Below are 24,088 nucleotides of genomic sequence, written 5' to 3'. Positions count from 1 at the left end.
ATGTGTCAGTAAGCTATTACTATGTAACATTCTGCTCCAAAACTCAGTGGCTTAAAACAACAATCCTTTATTGCTGCTCCTGTGTCAGCAGGTAAACTGGAGTTTGGCTGGATGGCTCTGCTGGAGGCAGGAGCAGCAGGGCAGCTCTATTTCTCGCTGTAAATCTGTGGGTCTTCAGGGTGGCTCTGCTCCATGTATGTGTCATTGTCGTTGGACCCCCAGAGTATGCTCTCAGGGTGATGGCAGAGGCACAAAGGGCAACGAAAACATTCATCACCTCTTAAAGCCTAGGCTCAGAACTGGCACACCGTCACTTCTGCCCCTAAATTGTTGGCTAAAACAAGTCACACAGCCAAGACAAAAGTAAAGAGGGCAGGAAGCACATTCCTCCTAAGATGAGACCTTGGCAAAGGTGTGGATTCAAGTAGGGGTGAAGAATTGGGGTCAATAACGCAATCTACCATACCTTATAGGAAATATCACAACAGTGGTAATGGCTTTTCTTTTGCCATCTAGGAGGATACTACTTGTTCCTGTTACACATGAACAGTTAAAAGGAAGATCTGTGACCTTCCTGGTCATCCCACTCTACAAATGCTGACATTTTAGTCTCCAGTGGTAATGACCATGGAGCTATCAAGGTACTTCTCTCTGCTTCTGCCCTTCCTTTAGTATCCTTAAAATGAACCACAAATCTATGGGACATCCTAAGATGTCTTTAGTGCTGGAAAGAACCCAAAGAACACAGAAGTATCACTTCTTTTCTGTCTTACTTGTGCTCTCTCTCTATTTTCATTTACTAGAAATGAATTAATAGTAAAAACATTTTCTCTCTTCTTGGCTCCCAGTTGTATTATATAACTCTTCAAAGGCAAGGCTGTGTCTTCTCTTTGTTAGCTTTTCTTCCCCCTCTCCCAGCCTCCTCTGGAAGTGCGGAAGAGGGTGTAACCGATAGCCATTCAACTAGTGTGGTTGATTACTTGCCTGTTGTCTAATCTTAAATGACTGTTCCCTTTCTGGTTCACTGATCATGGCTCTGCCATGCTCCTTGGGGCAATAAATACCAGTCTGGACTGCCCAGAATGGAGACCTCTGCTTCTCTTGCCATCCCAGAAACCTCCTGTCTCTTCCTGAGCTCCAGTCACTCATGAAGCTCCTTCTGGTCTTGACTGTTACTCTGCTCCTGGCGCGGGTCACCCCAGGTAACCAGGATCTCTCCCAAGGGGGAGAGGGTCAGCGAACCTGACGCATGTTCAGGGGACTCTGTGGGCTCTAACAGCTTGGGCTGGGAGAATGTCGTGGGAGGTTCCCTAAGGGCCTTTGGGTGATCTCTCTAGCCAAAGGGAAGTTTGAGTTCTCTGGTACCAACTGATGTTCCCAGTGCTGTTACTTGACCATTCTGACTTTCTTTCTCTGGCTGGCTCTGGAGAAGTTGAACATGATGCCCCTGGCAGGGAGGGTACATGGAGGAGAGAGACCTGGGCATGGAGAACAGAAAAAGTGGGAGCTTTGTGAAAAGCATTCCTTGGGGAGATTTGAATTTTGATCTATTGTTCCCTCCGTGAAAATGGTTCCTGAATTTCTGATTGTTTGAGGATTCTGATTCTACTCTCTCAGCCAATCTCAAGTTATCTAGGCTACTTTCGGGTGTAAGTTCTGCAGAGCAGCTGTTCCTAATTTTACTGATTGGTTAAGACCAGCAAAAAGCCCCAGGATGTTGTGAATAGGGGAATGTGACATTCTTGGCAGTTTTGACTTGGGAGTTTCTTCTAGAGTTTTACCCTAGAAGACTTAACAGATGTCCAGATGGATGTGTTAAGGATTCCTGTCCCCTTTCATTGATATGGTCAAAGAGAGTACCAAAGGGCAAAGCGAAAAGGTAACTGATTGATACTGGGCAACTGGGTACCTCATAATATGGGGAAGATGAAACCCTGGAGAGAGAGAGCCCTCTTGCCTTCCTCAAGGGAGCTGGCTGGGGAGAGGAAGCTTGGGCATGGAGTATAGTAGGTCCCAGGACCTAGTGGGGAGGACTTTGGGGTTATGACTGGGGTCACCAGTGGGAAAAGAAAGGACAGTGTCCTCAAATCTTCTCTAAACCTGGAGGATGCCTTGTGAGGGCTTCTTCCCTACAGATCTCCTAATTTCCCTTACTACTGTCTTCTCTACTGGGCTTTGGCCTCCCCTTTGCTTTATTTCAAGACTGACTCTGCTCCATCCTTCCCTTTTGATTTCAGCCACGAAGTGCTGGGGTAAGTTGGGAAATTGCAGAACAACATGCGAAGAGAATGAAATATTCCATATATTATGCGGTACTGAAGCTAAGTGCTGTGTAAATCCCAAGTATGTGCCTGTCAAAACTAAATTCTCGTAGAACTAGAAAACAGGGATTAAACTCTGCCGTCTGACACCTCTCATCCAACACTGAGTCTAACATCATTGGATCCAACTGTTCTATTAAATTGTTTTTGGCTGTAGCCTGTTTGTGTCTGGCAGTTCCACCTAGCCATACTTAGAAATAAATAAGGAAGAAAGGAAGGTATGTGTGGGTATTAGGATGGACCGGTAGGTGGTAATAAACTCAGCCTTGCACATAGCTCCGAGTCTGCTGGCCCAAAGCTGGTCCCAAATAATATAAATAAGATGTTCATTCTATCCATTTGATTCTTGTTTTCTAGTCCAGTGCTGCCAACAGAACTTTCTGCAATGATGGAAATGTTTCGTATGTGTGTTGTTCAATATGGTAACTACTAGCCACATGTGGCTACTGTGCACTTGAAATGTGGCTAGTGTGACTGCAGAATTGAATTTTTAGTTTAATTTAATCTATACTTAAATTTATATAGCTAAATGTGGCTTGTGGCTATTGTATGGATGGTATAACTTTAGAGTCGAGAGATATAGGGCTGAGGCAGGCTAGGGGGCTCAATCTCTGGATATTTTGGGAGGAGTCAAGCAGGCAAGCAAAAATCTGTGATGAACACAAGAACGCATTCTTAGTCTGCTACTTCTCTTTCCCTACGTTCACACCAAAGGCTGCAACTCTCCCCTGATAATACCTGTGCTTCTGTCCTGCTAGAGACTCTAGGATTGTGTCTCAAAAGTTTTCTTCACCCTGGAGAGAGCTGGTATCAGGCCCCATGTGAATTCCTGCTCCATCTCTTTCCTTTCCCCCTAGTTGGGGCCACATGATATGGATCTGCTGGCTAGTCCTTTTCCAGGACTGATCCTGAACTGAGACAACAGGGATTTTTACCATCTCCTGCCCCATGATTTGGGTCATGGTCCTAAGTATTCCCATCCATTGCTGCTTACGTGACTAATCAAAGAGAACTTGATTCTTTATCCTGAGTTGGACAGTTCTGTTTAGAGCCACCCGCCTGCTATCCAGTCCCTTCATATGAGAACACTGAACCCGGCATCAACCTATGGCTTGACTCAGTCATCCCCAGTGCACCTTTTTGATGAAAACCTCAGTGTCTATGTACCACCATGTCAAAGTGTCACAGTGCCAAAGGAAGAGCACTGGATTCAGGATCAGAAGATCTGGGTTCAAAACCTCACTTGATCACATATCAGCTGATCCTAGGCAAGCCATTTAATCCTCTCTGCTTTATTTTCTTGTCTTTAAAATGAGGATTTATCCTACCTAAGGCACAGGGTTGTCATGGGGATTAAATGAAATAACAGATAGGAGCCCAGGATAGAATCTAGCACACATTTTATTCTTGGTAAATGTGAATGGATTCTAGATTGATCTCACTTCCCGATTTTCTCCTTTTAGAACCTGCGTAGGAATTCCCTGCCTGTAAAAAATGAAGATCCTCCTTTCCCACTTTGCCTCAACTACTAAGAGTGATTGAGAATTAATCACTCTTAAAATTGAAATGAAGCCCTTGACCCCACTGCTTTTTCACTGGTCATCTCAACCTTCTGACTCCACTTCCGTCTATACTCAGCTTGGATATCATGATCTAGGCCCATGACAGTTCTCTTGCAGGCATACTCAACTCCCACTTCCTCACTGCATGGTATCGATCTGTCCGGTTCCCAACCTGGTGGAACCAACCATCTGCTTCCCTTCTCCATATGTGCACTTTAGCAGCTGATTCTTCTTAGAGAAAATTATCTAACTGGCCTCACTGACTTCACTGGAAATTCAGGGCCTCAAACCTCAAACAGCACTCGACACTGCCCGGTTAACCCCCTGTTTTCTTCTAAGAAGCTTGATTTCTCACTCTCTGAAATCACTCTTCTATGCTTTTTCCTCTCTCTTCAATCTTCTATCACTTCTTCTCTCTAAAATACCACTCCTTGCCTCATATTTCGAGAAAATAGAAGCCATCAGAAATAACTTCATCTTCTCTTTGCTAAGTCTACATAGTCTTGCATCTGGCCCTACACCTCCTCTCCTCCTTTTGTTTACAATGGAAGAACGCTGCCTACGCCTGAGAAACCAACCCCTCTGCTTGTCCACTTGCATCTCCTCCCCCTACTCAAGGACTTCATCTTCCTTTATTCTGTTCATACTCCCCTTCTCCGCTGGACCATTTTTATACAAAGATGCTCTAGTGCCTCCCATCTTAAAACAAAACAAGCCCACACCCCTTTCTGGACAATGCCCCGCTTCTTTGCAATTCTTCAAAGGAAAACTTCTCGAAATGTTGTCTGCCTTCACTTTCCGTATTTTCTCATTTCCCATTCACTTTTCAACTCAGTTCAATTTGGCTTTGACCCTGCCGTTGAAACCTCTCTTGTGAAGGTCACCAATTATCCCTAATGTTTCCACACCCAATAGAGGCCTCCCTATTTTCCTCTAATTGACTTCTGAGCAATATTTGACAAAGGGGCCACTACCTCCTTATTGAAATGCTTTCTTCTCTTGACTTCTGTTACCAGATTCTCTTAGTTTTCCTCCAAGTGGCTATGCCATTCCTTTTCAGTCTTCTTTTTGGGCTCTTCCTTCTCTTCCCAATCACCAGGGCTTGTTTCTAAGTTCTTTCCTCTCTGTTCTTTTTCATTAGGTGCTTTGAGCACCTTCTATATGCTGATCACTTCCAAATTCATATCTCCAACCCCAGACCTTCTAAAACCTCTAGACTGATATATTCGCCTCCTTAAGTGACGTCTTCATTTGGATGCCTAATGTATCCAGAACGGAACTCCTGGTGGTACCTCACTTAACCAAGCTTATTAGTACCCTATTATTTCCCTTTTCAGTAAGTCGTAACATGTACCGCATTGCTCCAAACCTGGAAGCCATCCTTGGTTCCTCACTTTACCTCACTCCGTTCAGTCTATTAGCAAGTGCTGTGGCTCTACCCTCAAAATACATCTCAAGACCACCCATTTCTTTCCATCTCATTCAAGCCACTGTCATCTTAATCTGACTTTCTACAATAGTCTCCCAACTGGTCTCTTGTTTAATCCTCTAATTTTCTACATAGCAGCCAAAGGGTAAATTATACCGTCACTGCTCTGTGTAACACCAAACAATGGCTTCCTGTTTCACCAAGAATAAAGTCTAGACTCCCTTCCACAGCCTATGAGGCCCTGCCCGACCTCACTTTACTTACGTCTGTGACTTCTTTCTTCTCCCTTGCACTCAGGTCACTCTGGCCTCCCTTCTGTTCCTTCATGTCAACAAGTCCTTCCTTTCCTGTCATAGAGCCTTGCTACATGCCACTCCTTCTGCTTGAGAAGGCTCTTCCTCTGTTATCTGTATGGTTGTTTTTGTTCTATCCCCCAGGCCTTAATTTAAGTGTCATCCTTAGTTATCAAATTTAACAAAGTCCTTTATATCACTCTGACAACTTCTTTCTTAGTACTTCTCAAAAGTCAGTAATTATTTTGTTCATTTACTTGTTTCTTGTCTATCTTCCTGGGAGAATTTGGATTTCATGATAGCAGGGTCCTCATTGATTTTGCTCACTATTCCAACCTTGGTGCCTGGAGTACAACAGGAATGCAATAAATATTTTCTAACTCTATGAATATTTAAAGCCCAAGAAAGTCACTTTCCGACTCAAACAGGTCTCCCTTCTCAAGCACTCATGCTTGACCATTGTCTGAGACATAAGACTTTGGATGCTCTCCCCTTCACTTCTCATATCAAGAAAGTTATCAAGTCCCCTTGATTCTTCCTCTGTGATGTCTTTGTAGAAACCCAGCTTTTCCTCACTGTTGTCAGGACTGCTCTCTCAGCTCAGCCCCTCATCATCCCTCTTCTTCCCTCATCCTCCAGGCTGTCTACTCTGAGTTTTGCTGTAAATCCTTTAGTCTCCCTGCCAGGTTCAATTGCCTCCCCCATTCTGGCATCCAATTTCACAAGGGTTCCTTACTGAATAGAGCACCATTCTCTCAACATATTTGATGATGAAACACCTTAAATTTGTTATTGGATGTAATGGTTAGAGTTTGTCAGAGACTAACTTAAGCAGAAAGGGCATTTCTTGGAAAGATAACATGTAGCTCATAGAACTGACTGGAAGTCTAGACAATTGGGCTTGGAAAGACCAAGGGACAGTGGACAGCAGAAATAATCTACCAGGATCCCAATACCAGCATTACCATCCTGGCAGTGGACACGAGTATCACACACCTAGATTCTTGCCCAGACTTCTATCACAGTGGCTTTTGCCTGCTGGCTATGAAGTGAGTATTTTGTCCACCTTCCCTGTGGTTTGGATTTAGTTCTTTAAGATTCAGTGTTTTTTGTTGGAGCATCCAGTTGGCTGAGCCTGGGTCGTATGCCTGCCTACTAACTCCCAAGGCAGTGCAAAAGAATATTTGCCTTTAGTGCTTTCTATAGTGGGAGGTCAGCCCTCCTTTCCATCAAGATCTAAAGAATGGAGAATTACTCCCAGATGGAAAGGGGTTCAGATGCCGAATGTCCAAAGATGCAACAGATGATCACTACCAGGGAATATTACCCTGAAGACTTTCCCTTCACCTATAGTGTTTTCCCTTCCACTGTGATCTTTCTGTTCGCCAGGACCAGGACTAGGACTAGGGCTGGGAGAAGGAGGTGCCTACGGTGCAACATATAAGGAGGCACTCACTCACAGGGTTGTTCAAGTGCCTCCTTATATGTTGCACCCAAGCCATCTCCTTTGCCCCACCCTAGTCCCACCCTTGCCAATTGCATCCTGCACTTCTCCTTTGCAGCACCCACCACACCTGTACTTACATTTGTTCGTGATAGACTGTAATGTCCATGAAGGCAGAGACCATGGCTGATTTATTTTCTGTATCCCAGAACAGAATCTGGATATTCAACCATTATTAGTTGAGCAATTGTTTGACTTAATGAGGTACATATTTGGCTTAAAATAGACAGCAGAAATGGTCTCACATGAAAATTCCCTCTTTCAGGAGCAGCTTCACGTTGGAAGAGTATAAATGTCTGATATTCAATAACCATGGAGTGATACCAAAAATACATAATGAGGTTGTAAGACAAGACACTTAGAGGGATGATGGTCACCGCATTCGTCACTGTGATTGTCATTGGTCAATGCTTTCACCATTGCTGAGCAGACTGAAAGGATGAGTCAGGTGGTGTCTTCTCTGAATGTCTGGAGTTCTTGAGGATATCACGCCTTGCCATGAAAGCAAAATCATTGCATATTAATGAGATCAACTATACAAATGTACTTAGTATTTTTTAAACAAACATTGTGACAGAGTGATATATTAGGAATTTGAGGTAGCAATTACTTGATAATATTTTTCCATTTTACTTGAGCAGGCATCAGCCAAAAGAATGAAAAGATAATTATTTTTCTGCCCAGTTATTGGGAGGGAAGCCAGGACTTTGTGTTCTGAATCATGGCCTCTCTTTTCCACAAGGGAATTGAAAGTGTGTGTGCGTGTGTGTGTGTGTGTGTGTGTGAGAGAGTCAAGAGCTGCCCTGAAGATAACTCTTCCTTTCCCCCAACCCCATCTTCGTTAGAGAGGCCTAGGTGCAAGGAGGGCAGTTAGACTGGATTGTCTCAGGAGGAGTGGGATGAAGATTCTTTGCTTTAAGTTCAAGAGAGGAGTAGCCTGGCATTTGGGATGTTGAATCTCCACACAACTGGGAGAAGAGATAGGGGTTTGGTTCCAAGGGTGTTTGATAAAGCATTCCAAGGTGACATGTACTTGGATGGAGTTGCCGGCATGGAAGGCAACCACTGTGAAGACAGCCACTGTGGCCGTCACCCTGGGAGAAGCAGCAAAGTCCTCCGTGGTTGGGCCTGTGGTCAGTGGAGAGAGCCACAGTGAGGAACAACTCTCCAGCTGCCCAGAGCTGCTCAATGAACAGCTGGTGGAGCTTATCAGCAATACCCTGAGCATGCGGAGCAAGACAAATGAGGATCATCATCATGGACTAAGGATCAGGCCCTTCCTCACTTCCCAGAACCATGGGATCCCTGTGAATCCCCAATAGTAACTGCCATTGGACATCTCACTAACTTTGCAAGGGGTATCTTGGAGCTGAATTGAAAACAAACATAAATAAATAAAGCGTTTCCTGAGGCTTAAGTGTGGTCAAGCATTCATAACTGGCATATGACTATTAATATTTTAATGAATTTTACAAGAAATACTCATGCTAGCATCTATTTCTTTCACGGAGGATTGCTTGAAACAGGACACAGTTGGGGATACACTGGTGTAGGGGTCTCTCCAGCATCCAGCCCCTCTACAACAGCCCCACCACACTTTCGTGCAGCCTCGGCCCTCAGATCATCTTTCTCTGAGCTGTGGGCCCTCACCTGGATACTCTTCCTGCTTCCCTGGAAAAGCGAGGTGATGCCGTGAATGCGCAGAGGACAAAGAAGTTTGTGAAAGGCTGTGATGTTATGGTTCTCATTCTTTTACCTTCTTGTCATATTATTAACCTCACAGGTTAGAGGGAGGATTAAATGAGATCAAGTAGAAGTGCCTGGCCTGTGTGGGACCCTGGGAACTTGATAACTAGTACTTCCCTCCCCCGCCCCACTGTGGGATTCAGGTGCGGAGGGAATGAGTGACCCTTCAAAAACTTAAAAATGCAAGCTCACAGATTTCAGGGGGTGGGTGGTGCTGGTCTTAGAGAACTGGCCAGGGCTGGCTGTACCCGTGTGGGAGGCATTACAAAGGCAGAGGCCACAGTCTGTTCTGGTCTTGGCGGGTCCCAGGAGATACCACACAGGAACCAGGAGCCAAGTTGGCTCTCTGACCAAGGCCTGCCTCTATCCCTATCTCCTGGCCTCTGCTCCCACAGTGGCTTCTGCTTACTGGCCACCTTGGCAGCCCCTGCTCCTTGCTCCCCCTTCAGCCACTTCCCTTAGCCTTGGCCCAGATAACAGAGAAATCACCATGCAACTGTCAAGTTCCAGAGTCAGAGAATGTAGGGCGTTGAGGAGAACAGAGGAACTGAACTCGACAGAGCTCTAGGCCATGGCATTTGATGATCTGTGAACAAATTCACATGCACATATGCATACAAAAATACAGAAACACACACTCATATGCCAATTACATGTCTATACACAAACTGGATGCACGTAAAAACATACTTACACCTATACATTCAAATACTCACACAATATATATACAAATAACGCATGCACACAAAATATATATAAAATACACTAAATTTGAGCTTGCACAAATATACACGCATACACACAAGTACACATAAACAAAATGCAATGCAAATATAAACCCAGACACCTAAACATAAATGTGCTATGGCAATTACACTGTCTTTTTCAATTTCTGCTTATCTCAGTTAAGGCCTTTTCCCTGAATAGTCACAGTGCTTTTTGGGCAATCTGTGTATACAAGGATTCATAATGAGGCTTATGAAGTCTTGCAAAGAGCTGTAATCAGGGAGGGTCTGGAATCTCCAGGTTGGGAACTTCTGGTCGATTACAATAATAACAGCAGATACTTATGTTGCGGTCACTAAGTGTCAGGTATTGCTCTAAGTGTTGGATGTGTATTCACTCATCAACGACCCTATCAAGTAAGTACCGTCATTACCCCACTGCATAGCCAAGGACACAGGTTCAGAGTTAATCATAATTTTCCAAGATAACACAGCCAGGAGTAACTTCAGAACACACACTTGTCAGCATTCTGCTATGTCGTCTCATCAATGCTGAATTCTTAAGATGCTAAATGACATACTTAAGGACACATGGTAAGTTGCTCAGTTCACAACCCTGGACCAAACCATTTACTTAGCATCTCCATTGCACTGCCGGATAGTGCCCCGCACGCTCCCGCATCCTGATCAGCTCCATTGCACTCCAGCAAGTCCTTGTGAACACTTTTAGTGAGTGACCTTAAACACAGAGAAGTTTACAGTCCTGCCCGAGTAGAATTCAAAGTAAAACAATACTCTGAAATTTACGGACCATTCTCCTGACCTTCCTCTGTGGAGATCTGCTCTCTATTCTCCGTTCTCTTCCCCACCTAGGACGCCCTTGGGCAGTTCACTTCACCTGACTGAGTCTTGATTTTGTCATATGGGAGTTGGAGGTGTATTATTTCTGCTTCTGAGGATTGTTCTTAGGATAATAATAATGATAAATACAAGGATGACAATAATATAACTAATGAAAAACAGCAATAATAATAGTTAATAGTTATTCAACACCAACTATGTGCCAGGTACTTTGCTAAGTAATTTGCATGTTATCCCATTTAGTTAAATCACATACAGTTATGATTTGTATTTTATTATGGGATGCTCAGAAAATGTACCTTATTCAAGGTAACAGGTATTAAGTGGCAGGGCCAACACTCAAATCCAAATCTGTATGAAACCAAAACCTATTCTCCAATCCTGATATTCTAGGATTGTAGAATTCTCTTCTTTCTTTGTCTCCCTTCATGTGTCCTTTCTTAAGTTTTATCTGAGGCCCAGCCCTTTATCCAGCTTCTTCAGAAGCTTGGCTAAAAGGACACAGTCCACATGGTTTCTCTACCCTCTGGAAGGACTTGGGTCGCCTCCTCAGTTAGATCACTTCTCAACGTTTTACTCAATGTATAAGTTATTTATTTAGTCTACCAATATTTATTAAGCACCTGCACTGTGCTAGGGTGTCAAAGATTGCTAGCTCTTCCCCAATATCTGTCTTTCCTTTCTTCTTAGTAAGACATCCCTGAATTTTAGCTAGCCATGGTTGCCCAAAATAAAGAAACTATTTCCAGCCTACCTTGCAGCTGGTTGTGGCTGTCTGGATGAGCTCTAGCCAATGGACTGGAATGGAATCAATGTGTGTGGATTCGGAGTGGGGTCCTTAAAGGGAATGGTGTGCACTTCATTTCCTTCTTTCTCCTCTCCCTGATGGCTCAGTGGAGACTTGGTGGTGCAAACTGGAGCAGCTCTCTTGGATCATCAAATGAAGATGCCTGTTGAGCATGGCAGAGGGTGAACCTGGAAGGAAGCTGTCTTCCAGCTGAATTGCGAAGCTGCTATACTTAACTGCTTGCCCAGACTTTTCTGCAAGAAAGAAATCGATGTCCATCTCTTGGAATCATTGATTGAGGAAACAATATCTGTTAAAACAGTTGAATTAATATCCTAATTAATACGCCAGGTGATGTTGTGGACACTGGAGTTACAAGGCAAATTTCCGAAATTCCAATGGGAAACACAAAGATTAAACATGTAAAATAAATTTTAAAAGAACAGATAAATCTATGAAGATCACAAAACAAGCAATTATGATACAGAGTAACTGCAGGTAGTTGCACCATTATCTAGGCTGACCAGGAAAACCCTCTCCAAGGAGGTGACATCTGAGATGAGACAGAACGATGAACAGGAGCCAGCCATGGAAAGGTCTGAAGGAAGAACTTTACAGGAAGAACAAATGACAAATGCTAAGACTCTAAACTAAGACCCTGAGCTGAGAGTGAGATGGGCAAGTTCAAGGTTCAGAGAGACATATATGTGTATATCCTTCTGTTAGAAAGTTGAGAATAAGTATTTTTTAAAAAATTAAATTTCTTGATATATTTATGTATTAATTAATTAATTAATTCCTTTGTGGGTCTCAAAAGGCCAAATGGCTTTAATTTGCCTGTCTCCTTACCAGGAGGGAAAACCACTTTTGGCACAGGTACTGGCCAGTTGCCCACACTCTCATCTTGTGCTTTGCTACAATATCTGCTACACACTGTCCTTTTGCCTGTCTGATCTCCTACAAATCCTCTCCTGCTATAATTCACTGCCCACGCCCTGCCAATAAAAGCGAGGCTCATCTCTGCTACAGAGAACTCTATTTCCATCTCCTGCAGCACAGCCACCTCCTTCTCCCGTGACCTGCCAGCCATGAAGTTTCTTTTCCTGTTTCTTGCCATCCTTCTGGCCATGGAACCAGTGGTATCAGGTAACTTGGGTCTCTCTCAAGTGTTTGGGATCCTGGTCATGAACTTCTCCCTTTCTCTCTCCCCTCACTGTTGGCAGCATCTGAAGCCTTCCCTCATTTCATGTGACTTTGAGATGTTTTCCCATGATCATCTCATGTCCACATCTCTCCCTGATTATTTTTTGCCAAGGTGGCGGGATGATAGATGTTTGGAGCACCTGGCATTTAAGGGCAGGATGGCATTCCCAGGTGGGATCTTGGGAAAGGGCTTAGGGGTAAAAGTTTGGGAGTAGGTTGGGGACTTGTTGGAGCCTTTGGGAGGTTAGATTGAAGGTTGGGGGTGAGTTCTGATGGGAGAAAAAGACCTTGGGGTTGGAGTGATAGAGGAAAAATCAGGATGAGCTGGAGATGAGGAGTTGGCTCCCCTGATGGTTTGGGGTGGGCTGGAGAGGCAGTGGGACTCTTGGCTGAGTGGAGCTGATGTTGAGGATTAGACTGGGGCTTGGGCTGAGGCTGGGAGTCGGTACCGGATGGTGCAGGATGTACCTTGGTGAGGTACTACTGCTTGGAGATGAGGTTGGTGATTTGATTAGGTTTGGATTTGGCTTGGAGTTGGGGCTCTAAGGGCATTGAGTTGGGTAAGGCTGGGAATTCTAATTAAGACTATATTGGGTTTTGAGTTTGAATTGTGAGAATATGGGATCAAGAATGGAGGTTGGGTGTGGCTGGAGCTGGGGCTTGTTAGGCTTAAGTTAGACAAGGCCAGGCTATTTGTAAGGAGCCAGGTTTTTGTTGATATGTGAATGAATCTCCTCCATCCTCTAATATGGCAGGTGTTCATTGTCTTTTCCCCATCATTCCCAAGCTCCATTATGTGGGATCTTCATTAGCATCAATTGATCCCAAAGTTAGGGGTAGGAGGTTGGAAGATAGGAAGACAGAAGGGTGGGATGTCTGAAAAAGTCTTTCCTGAAAGCTTTGGAGTTCCAACCTTGGAACAATTCTCTCAGTGCTCTCCCCTCTAGAGATCTCTTCTCTCCTTTCCTGAGACTGGTCCAGTATTACTTACTCAACCCTCTCCCTCCCCTTCTCCTCTGTTCTCCTGCTCCTCCTCTGACTCCTCTTGTCTGTCCTCTTGAGGGATACTAACATCTGCTTAATGGTTGTTCCTATGCCCAGTAGCAGACTGTTGGATGAATGGAAAATGCCGGTTGGTGTGCAAAGATGATGAAGACAGCGTCACACGCTGCGCAAATCGTAAACGGTGCTGTGTCCTTAGTCGTTACTTGACAATCCAACCAGTAACAATTGATGGAGAACTCCCCTGGACTACTCCTGTGATGACCACATATAAGTCCAGATCTGTCAATAGAAGAAGATAAATGGAAATCATGGATAGAAATGACTTTGCTTCAGGTTCCTTAGTTCCCACTTTCCATTAAAACTCACAAAGCTGTTTCTTGTGTCTGTCAATTATGAGGAATGATACTCCAAATGGATAGAGGGAGGGGGGATGGCAGGATGGGGGTTAAGAGATAGCAGAGAGATGTCACTGGAGCTGGGCCACAGCGATGGGGTGATGATTACAGTCATGAAGATAGTTCCTCATCTAGCAGCCACAGGAAAAGCTACTGGGTCAGGAGTGGACTGAGGAGCACGTACGAGAAGCCAAGAGATTTAAAGGCACAGAAGATACCCAGAGAGTGGGAGAATCCTTGGGCTGGGAGAATTGGTCCATCTCAGGGGGTGAGTGGACTGGGAGGGGACAGGGGCTGAGTAGACCTCAAATCCTGGGATCTCTAAGGAAGTTGGTTGAGATGCATTTTGATGCTTGAGGGCCCACAACCCCAAAGATCAACAGGCTTCCACATGGTAAAAAAAGATAAAGACATGAATTTACTCACTTATAAATGAACTTGCTTATTATTCATTTTTACATTCTTTCATGGATTCATTTATTCATCCATTCGCCTCAGCTTTGGTCGTTACCATTTTCAGACTTTGTGCATATTTACCTCTCAGAACTTCAGCTCCCTCACATGTAAAACTGGAATAATAGAACCCGTCTCAGGGTTGTGGTGAGAACGGAAGGAGATAATGTAGAGCACAGAGCCCAGGGCCTGGCACGCCCTCAATGAATGTTAGCTGTTTTTATTGTTTATTGATTTATTCAAGGATTTAAGGACTACATGCTGGGTGCCTTCCCACTGTGTCAGATCCTAAGGGAGACTCTCTGAAGCCTGTGTCGTTTGAACTGAGAATTTAACCCTGGGAAAAGACTAACATATGGGAAATATTTAAGAATTCTGACTGGGAATCTCGAGGACCTGGGTGTCTTCCCCGGCTTTATTATCTCAAATCCTACTCTCTGGGCCTCATTTATCCAACACAGTTGTTCATCCCTGAACTGTTGTTTGCAGTGAGGTGGGAGACCAGGCGTGCTCTGTAAAGCATGGCGCATGACACAGAGACAGATAGAAGGGGTTGCTCTGATCCGTGGAGATAATTTGCTCTCAATTCAATATTTCTGCTCTTAGACTCTGGAAAGAGAGACCTCTCCTTCTCTGATTCTGGTCCTACTCTTGGCTTCCTCTGGCTAAGTGCCTCCCCGTGGGGTGAGGAGCTGATGGGGGCGAGGGGAATATATCCACCTAGAGACTGTGCCCGGCCCCTCCTCTGACTTCCTAGACCATGCTCTGAGGAGCTGGGGCCTGGAATTCTCTGCCCAAAGAACCGTTGTGCTTGCTTTCAGGGACTGCACGGGCTTTTTCCCCAGGTCTACTTTTGGAGGGTGGCAGGAGGAGTGCCAAGGGACACTCTTCTTTGCAGGGGCTGTGGGCAGAACTTGGACGTTCAGGCTGGAACATCCACGTCTGTGCATGTGAAATTCCTCACAGCATGAGGCCGAGCTGGGGATGGGCAGGAAGAGAGGTGGGCTGTGGGCTGTCTTCTTGTGCTGCCACGTTCCTGCACGGAACTCTGAAGAATCCAAGAATGATTAATTCAAACTTGACCTTCCAGGTCAATATGAAAGGATATTTCATAAAGTGCGATAGGATACATTTTACTTATCCCCTTTGTTAGCTTGATTAATAACTGTTACATATTCAGACTGTTACATATTCATATATGAACCTCTGTTTGTATTCTTGCCCCAGGACGCACAAATGTTAGGATTGTGCCTGGAATTTGGAGCCCGCTCTGGCTCACAACCCTTCTCCCAGCCCACTGCAGAGGCAGGATGATGCCTGTCTGCGATCCGGGACTCTCAGGCTGCAGACCAGAGCTACTGCGCCCTGAGGCCTGGGTGGGACCAACCAAAATACTTGCTTGCTGGCCTCCCTGACTTCAGATTTTCTTTGCATTAGTCTCTCTTATCAGAGGGATTCATTTTAGGAAATTCATCTGACTGTGTCGCCCTCCTGCTTGGATATCTTCCTTTGCTCCTCACTGCCCGGGGTTGGACATTCAAGGTCTTCACATGGTGGTCCAGCTTAATCTCCCAGGACCGCTGCTCACAGACTTTCTCTTCAGCCACACTGGCCCTCTCACCATCAATACTCAGGGCCCAGCGATAACCTCTCCCCACACAGCCATTCATGACCCCACTAAATTAATTCATTACGAGGCATTACCTATTCACTTGGTCAACAATATTTATTAAGAACTTCTTTTGTGCTTAAGTCGGGGCAGACAGAGACAACCCTGGGATGTGATAGGATGGTGGGGTGAGAAATCGGCTTGGAACTCACCATTGAGTGTGTCAAGTTTTCAGAAGACACTTAACCCCATGTCTGCATCTCTGGACTTGGAGTCTGGGCATGCAAAATTCTGAAAATTCCCTCCAATTACTCCTTTGGGAGATAAGGCTCCATCCTGCAATCCCCTGCCAATCTTCCCTCATTCCTGATAGCCCTCAAACTGGGAGAATCTCGGATCTAGGCAACTTTCTGCTGTCTTCCCATTTCACTGATGGGGAAATGGAGGCCCAAGGAGGAAAAGTGACTTATGTTCATAAGTAGATTCGAGACGGTGCTGAGATTAATAAGCAGATCTTCCCTGACTTCTGGTGAGAGGGCTGAGGGAACATCGAAGGTGATATCAAGTCAACGTGGGTGATGTGGTGAGTGGTGGCGCAGAGCGATATGGGCCGACAGGAGGGTAGGCGTCAGGAGCTGCAAAGTCCCTGACAAAAGCTTTGGGCTTAGTTTGGGCACATTTGAAACCCCTTTCTGGGATGCAGTGGCTTCTCTCCAGGGGAAAGCTTGGCCTGCCTGCTCCACCATCTAAAGGTACAGTTCCATTCGCCATTCTTTTGGATGCAAATCTCACACTGGCCCTCCTTCCCAGAGAAAATGAAAAAGGACCTTATTTCCAGGGGATGTGACAGAAAAGATGTGGTTTCTACTCTTGTAAGTCTTGCTTGAATCTCTCCTTTCTTCCTTGTAGGCTGAGGGGTGGTGAGAATGGGTAGAAACATTGGCAGCAGACAGTAAGCCCTTCTGGGGCGAGGGGGTTGATATTGCAGTTGTAGACACCACGGGGAAGACTGGGCACCTGCACTGAACCTTTCCTAGGATAGATACAGAGGCCTGCTGGTATGGCTGAAGCTCAAGTCAGCCTCTGTTCTGTATGCCAGCATCCATAGTCTAAGTTACATTTGCTACTTAGATGAGGAATTCATCTTCGATTATTGCCTAAGCTCCACAGGAGTAAAAATATTTCCTCCTTGGAAAGAAAAGGCATATAAAAATATGCCCTTGCTTAGGCAGCATATGTTCTTTGGTCAAAATAAAATGGAGTAGATCCCTTTAATTCAATGCAAGGGCTTCAGATATCATTGTGTGTGTGTGTGTGCACATTAGACTTCGTATTAAACCTATTTGGACATAGGGGACCCTATGTGCCTAGCACTAAGTTCAAGGCCTGGCAAAGACTGGGTGCTGATAGCCATTTGTGGACTGAGTGAGAGGTCTTGAATGTGAGGTTGAGAAGTTTGGGTTTGACATTGAAGACAATAGAAGGCCATGGCTCCAGCTGTCCTTATCCAAGAAGGTACCAACCTCTCCCAGCCAAGCTCCACTATGTAGAGAAGGCAGCATTGCTCATTGGAAAGAGCATGGGCTCAGAGTCTTAATGAGTGGAGTCTGAGACCTTGCTCCACTTCTAACAGTTATGGGGCCTTTGCCAAAACACTGCATCTCTCTGAGCCTCCTTTTTATGAGGCAAGAAAAGGAAATAGAGACATCAACTTCAGAAGGTTATGGTAAAGATTTGAGTTAACATCTACCAAGTGGCGCACAGTGGGTGCTCAGCAAATGGTAATGGTCATTTTTAAAATTTTCTTCCCAGCCAAAGGATCATTCTTGTTTTGGAGACCTAAATGCCAAGGAGGAATAATAAGAACACTAATGGCTAACTTTAATGAATGCTTGCTATGGACTAGGAGGCATGTCTTTGGTTCCTACGTGTGCACAGGCTCCAAAAAATCTCTGGCTATCACTGAGGGACTAACATCTGTCTAAATTCGTGGGACTATTCCCACACTGTCTTCACAGTTGTAGTACAGGCAGGAATGGGTCCTTCAGAAAGGATCTTTATGTGATAATGAAAACAACAACAAGAGTTGTTAACATTTGTTTAGATCTCACTTTGTGCCAGTCCCTAATTGCTTTTCATTTACTAAGCTATTATTCTTCACAACTCTAAGAGTTAGGGACTATTAGAGTCTACACTGTACAGATGAGAAAAGGGTGGAAGAGAGAAATACAGAAATTCGCCCAAGGTTACACAGCAAGTAAAGCAGGAGCCAGGATTTGAACCCAGGTTTTCTTGATTTCAGATCCTATTCTTTTAACTACTCTACATCTCCTTTGGTTATTTTATTTGTTTATATTTTAACGTGTTTATTTATTTATTTATATTTTGCTTTATTAAGGTAATTGACATAGAAGAGTGTAAGATATTTAAAGTGTACATCGCAATGATTTGATGTGTGTATATATTGTGAAAGGATTCCCCCATCTAGTTAATTAACACATCCATCACCTCGTAAATTTTTTTTTTGTGAGAACATCTAAGTTCTACTCTCTTAGCAAATTTCAATCATACAATACAGTGTTATCAACCATCATCACCATGTTTTACATGAGATCCTCAGAACTTAGTCGTCTTATAACTGAAAGTTTATATCTTTTTACCAACCTCCTCTCCCTATTCCCACCCCCCTCAGCTCCTGGCAACCACCTTTTTACTCTCTATTTTTATGAGTTTGATTTTTTTTTAGATTTCACATATAAGTCATACCATGCAGTATTTGTCTTTCTCTCTCTGGCTTATTTCACTTGGCATAATGCCCTCAACGTGAATCCATGCTTTTGCAAATGTCAGTATTTCCTTCTTTCTTATGGCTGAATAATATTCCATTGTATATATGTAGCATGTCTTCTTTATCCATTCATCCACTGACGGACACTTAGGTTGTTTCCATATCTTGGCTATTGTGAAAAATGCTGCAATAGACATGGGATTGCAGATGTCTCTTTGATATCCTGTTTTCATTTCCTTTGGATACATACCCAGAAGTGGGATTGCTGGATCATATGGTAGCTTCCATACTGTTTTCCATTGTGGCTGCACCAGTTTATGTTCCCACCAATAATGCACAAGGCTTTCCTTTTCTCCACACCCTCATCAACTTTTTATTCTAATTTATTTTAACTTTTTACTGTGAAGTAATTATAGAATCTCAGAAAGTTGCAAAGATGGCACAGAGAGAGGTCCCATGTACTTTACATAAATATATTTTGCAAACCAGGAGACTGATCTTGGTGCAAAGAGTGTGCATACTTCTACGACATTTCATTGCAAGTGTAGAGTTATGTAACCACCACCATGATCAAGGTACAGAGCTGTTCCATCACCATAAAGATCTCCCTCCTGCTACTCCTTTATAGTAGTACAGACTCTCCTCTCTGCCCTCACCCTCTGTCTCTATCCCTAACTCCTGGCAGCTACTAATCTGTTACCCATCTCTACAGTTTTGTCATTTTAAGGTTGTTGTATAAATGGAATCATATGTGATCTTTTGAGATTGGCTTTTTTTCCACTCAGCATGATGCTCTTGAGATCTGTCCTAGTTGTGTGGATCAATAGATCATCCCTTTTCATTCTGAGTAGTTGTAGCCAGTGCATTAAGAAAAGAAAAGAAAAGAAAAGGCATACAGATTAGAAAGGAAGGAACAAGACTGCCTAGTTTTTCAGATGTGATAATGACTTATGTAGAAAATCCCAAGGAATCTCCAAAAAAATCTAGAATTAATATATAAGTTCAGCAAGGTCACAGGATAAGAGGTAAATATACAAAAATCAATTGTATTTCTATATACTATCATTAAACCTGTGAACACTGAAATTAAAAATACAATGCCATTCACAATCACTCCAAAAAGTATTAAATGTTTAGCTGCATATTCAGTAAAATATGCACAGAAATTGTATGCTGTGTTTACATATGGTAAGATTCAACTAGCAAAGATGTCAATTATCCTCAAATTGATAGACACAAAACACAATTTCTATCAAAATCCTAGTAAGATTTTTTTGAGGATGTAGACTAGAGTATTCTGTCTATATCTTGTCTGTAGAGAAATCTATGAAAGAATGAGAAAAAGAAGAATAAAGTTGGAGAAATCATTCTACCAGATTTCAACTTTATACAGCTGAAGTAATCAAGACTGTGTGGCACTGGCAGAAAGAGAGACACATAGATCAATGGGACAGAATAGGAAACCCAGAAATAGCCCCACATGAATACAATCGATTTTCACAAACGTGCAAAAGCAATTCAATGGAAGAAAGATATCTTTTTCAAAAAATGGTGTTGGAGCAATCAGAGATCTCTAGGCGAAGAAAAAAATGAAAAAATTAAAAAAAGAACCTTAATCAAAACCTCACGCCTTATACAAAAATTAACTCAAAATAGATCATAGATTTAACTGTAAAATGTAAAAGTATAAAACTTCTAGAAGAAAACGTAAGAAAAAACTTTCAGAGCTAGGGCTAGCTGACAAGTTATTATATATGCAAAGCACGATCCATAAAAGGAAAAAGTAAATTGAACTTAATAAAAATGTAAAACTTTCACACTGCGAGAGACAAGGATAGATGAAAAGACAAATTACAGACTGGGAGAAATAGTTGCAAACCACATATCTGACAAAGGACTTATAACTAGAATGTGGTAACAACTCTTAAAACTCAACGGTAAAAAACATTCCAAATAGAAGAAAGGCATGAAAAGACATTTCACTGAAGAGGATATACAGACGGCGAATAAGCACGTGAAAAGGCGTTCAACGTCTGCAACAATTAGGGAAATGCAAATTAAGATCACGATGAAGTTCTGCTACATGACTATTAGAACAGCTAAAGTTAAAAGTAGTGACAATACTAAATGCTGGAAAGGATGCAGAGAAACTATCCTTTTTACATTACTGGTGAGAATGTTAAATGGTACAATCACTCTGGAAAATAGTTTGGCAGTTTCTTTTTAAAAAACTAAATATATACTGACCATACTACCCAGCAAATGCACTCTTGGACATTTATTCCAGAGAAAGAAATATTTAGCTCCAAAAATTTTTAGATGCATGTTCATAGCAGCTTTAATCACTTTTTATGGGATTCTGTTTTTAAAAAAGACATTTTTTAAGGCTGGTTTTAGGTTCACAGCAAAATTGAGAAGTACAGAGATTTCCCATCTACCCTCTACCCCTACACACGAATAGCCTCCCCATTATCAAGATCTTTCACCAGAATGGTACGTTTGTTACAACTGATGAACCTATATCGACACATCATTATCACCCAAAGTTCATAGTTTACGTTAAGGCTCACTCTTGGGGTTGTCCACTCCGTGGGTTTGTACAAATGTATAATGACGTGTATCCATCATTACAGTATCATATAGAGTATTTTCACTGCACCCCAAATCTTCTGTGCTCTGCCTGTTCACCTCTCCCCCAACTCCAATTCCTGGCAACCACCGATCTTTTTATCGTCTCCATAGTTTTACCTTTTCCACAATGTCATATAGTTGAAATCGTAAAGTATGTGACCTTCTCAGATTGACTTCTTTCTCTTAGTAATATGCATTTAAGTTTCCTCCATGTCTGTTCACGGCTTGATAGCTCATTCCTTTTTAGCGTTGAATAATATTCCATTGTCTGGATGGACCACGGTTTATTTACCCATTCACTTACTGAAGGGCATCTTGGTTGCTTCCAAATTTTTGACAGTTATGATAAAGCTACTATAAACATCTGTGTGTAGATTTTTGTGGGGACGTAAGTTTTCGAGTCCTTTGGGTAAATATCAAGGAAGGCAAATGCTGGATTGTATGGTAAGAATATGTTTAGTTTTGTAAGAAACTGCCAAACTGTCTTTCAAAGTGGAGGTACCATTTTTCATTCCCACCAGCAGTGAATGAGAGTTCCTGTTGTTCCACATCTTCGCCAGGAGTTGGTGTTTTCAGTGTTGCAGATTTTGGTCATTCTAATCGGTGTGCTGTGGTATCTCATTACTGTTTTAGCCCTTCAGGTTTTTGCTATGCTCCCTGACCTGTTAGATCTATGTTACTGCTACATGGAAAGTAACTCTTTGTATTTTCCTTTGCTCAGGCAGACGTCAAATCCTTCAGTGCATGGGTAACATGGGAATCTGTAGACCCTCTTGCAAAAAGAATGAACAGCCCTACCTCTACTGCAGAAATTATCAGTCATGCTGCCTCCAGTCCTACATGAGGATAAACCTTGCCGGCAGCGAGGAAAACACTGGCTGGAGCCAAGAAAACCGCTGGCCAAAAATTTCTTGAGTGCTAGTGACCACCACCCTCGTCATGCTGTCAATACCCCTCATTAAAATTCATGCACCTCCACCTTTGTCTGTCTTTCATCCATTGGAAATCATTGTGAGAGTCTGGGTTTTGCATGGTGAGATATCTGTCCCCTCTGGATCCAGCCCTGTGTGAGAGAAGGCCAGAAAACTTGAGTGATAAGAAGAGAGAGTCTAGACAAACCAGGGAAAATGGGGAGAGGTACTTGAATTCACTGAGGGAGTGCTGAAGGGTTTAGGCAGAGCTTTTGCTTAATCTGTGCTATATAACGCTCAGAGGGGGACAAGAGCTAGTGGGATGGATGCATAGGACAGTGGATGGAAGTCTTGTAGACAAATATATCTTACTGCATGGAAGAACTTCCCAACCAGCCGTTATAATGTAGAATAAATTGTCCCATCAAGGTTTCAAGTTGTGAGGCTGGAGATCTGTTTGGTGATTTTTTTTTTTGAGGAAGATTAGCCCTGAGCTAACATCTGCCACCGATCCTCCTCTTTTCGCTGAGGAAGACTGCCCCTGAGCTAATATCCGTGCCCATCTTGCTCTACTTTATATCTGGGATGCCTGCCACAGCCTGGCTTGACAAACAGTGCATCAGTCCACGCCTGGAATGTGAACCAGTGAACCCCGGGCCACCAAAGCAGAACGTGTGAACTTAACCACTGCGCCACTGGGCTGGTCCCTGTTTGGTGATTATTGTGGAAGGAATTTAAACATTGGATGCTGTTGTTCTTTTTGATGATTGTTAAGGTCTTTTAGTTCCTGAAAATCTGGGAGGGTTGTGCCCCCAATTACAACCCACTCTAGCTTTTCAAGGTAAAATCCTAATTTTACTTTTTATGTTTACCTCCACTAATATCTTACTGCTTTCTCCATCTTTAGTTGCAAATTTTGTCAAAAGGAGAGTGGCTATACTTGCCAGTTATCTTCATTTCCCTGCCTTTCCTCAACGCATTACAGTCTGCTGTTGTGCTGTTGAACTGGCCCTGGCCGAGTTCACCAGTGGACCTCCTTTTTGAAAGTTTCATGGCTGTTGCTCAACTTATATCTCACTCTGCCTCTTGGTAGCATTTCCAACCATGGTTCACTTCTCCTTGAAAACCTTAAGTTGGTTTGCTTCTGTGTCTTCACTCTTTCTTTCTTCTCCTCCAACTTTTGGGCCGCTCCTCCTCCCTTATCTTTTGGAGTTCCTCATCTGTCATTCCTTTGAGGCTTCTCTTCTCTGTGCAAATAAAAACTCTCCGCATTCCTAGGAAAAGGCTGACAGTTCTATAGCCATGATGATAAGCAAATACCTTGAAAGGATTTAAACCTTTCTCATGGATCAGTGACAACTTGCTTCAGTGAACACACTTCTGAAAGCCAAATTCTCGGTGACAGAATTATGCTTTGAAAGTCAGCCAGTCAGTGCTGGATTCACTTCGGTGCACACACGTCTAAGTTGTCATCAACCTATCCCCACATCGCTTCCCAACACCACTCCCCCCAAATGCTTCCCCCAAGCACTATATAAGTTCAGCACTTTGTTCTGCTTATTGAGCCTATGCCTGAGCAGCATGGCTCTGTTTTCCTTAAGCAATCATTCAGCATTTTGGATTCACACATTGAGTGGGTTTCATCCTTTCACAATAATCTTCTCTTCTCCTTCCTTCTGTGCTGCCACCCGTCCTCTCACAACAACAAAGCTTATGATCTGGACCTCTATTTCTGGCAGAACGATGGTCTAAGCATGCAGATTAACCCTCCCATTGAAAATATATAAAACAACATTAAAATATACAAAAAAGCTTCTTAAGCATCCATGACCTTGCAAAAGAGTAAAGAATATTGAGTTCAAGAG

The 24,088-nt window shown here is 43.3% G+C and overlaps 1 protein-coding gene across 5 annotated transcripts; it reads left to right on the top strand.

Annotated features, from left to right (window-relative positions):
- Positions 1-990: 990 nt before the first annotated feature.
- On the top strand, positions 991-22,290 carry LOC100630303 (beta-defensin 119). 5 transcript variants are annotated; one of them, XM_003363904.5, is made up of 3 exons: positions 991-1,202; positions 12,283-12,374; positions 22,034-22,290. In XM_003363904.5, exons 2-3 carry the CDS (start codon positions 12,317-12,319, stop codon positions 22,225-22,227), a joined length of 252 nt encoding a protein of 83 aa, XP_003363952.2. In that variant the 5' UTR covers positions 991-1,202; positions 12,283-12,316; the 3' UTR covers positions 22,228-22,290. The 5 variants fall into 5 exon arrangements, with proteins under 5 accessions (XP_003363952.2, XP_070104116.1, XP_070104115.1 ...); XM_005604545.4 differs by lacking the exon at positions 22,034-22,290 and adding an exon at positions 13,536-13,809 and having other exon boundaries at positions 1,021-1,202; XM_014735270.3 differs by lacking the exon at positions 22,034-22,290 and adding an exon at positions 13,533-13,809 and having other exon boundaries at positions 1,040-1,202.
- The last annotated feature ends 1,798 nt before the right edge of the window (positions 22,291-24,088 follow it).

The sequence above is a fragment of the Equus caballus genome, chromosome 22, assembly GCF_041296265.1.
Source record: "Equus caballus isolate H_3958 breed thoroughbred chromosome 22, TB-T2T, whole genome shotgun sequence".
NCBI classification, from domain to species: Eukaryota; Metazoa; Chordata; class Mammalia; order Perissodactyla; family Equidae; genus Equus; species Equus caballus.
Note: the sequence above shows the minus strand (reverse complement) of the source record. Positions and strands in the feature narration are given on the sequence as shown.

Excerpts from the sequence above, each read along its gene's own strand:
- LOC100630303 (XM_014735270.3), top strand. The coding sequence starts at position 12,317 with ATGAAGTTTCTTTTCCTGTTTCTTGCCATCCTTCTGGCCATGGAACCA. Across the intron at positions 12,375-13,532 it reads CATGGAACCAGTGGTATCAG|TAGCAGACTGTTGGATGAAT; the intron begins GTAACTTGGGTC and ends TCCTATGCCCAG.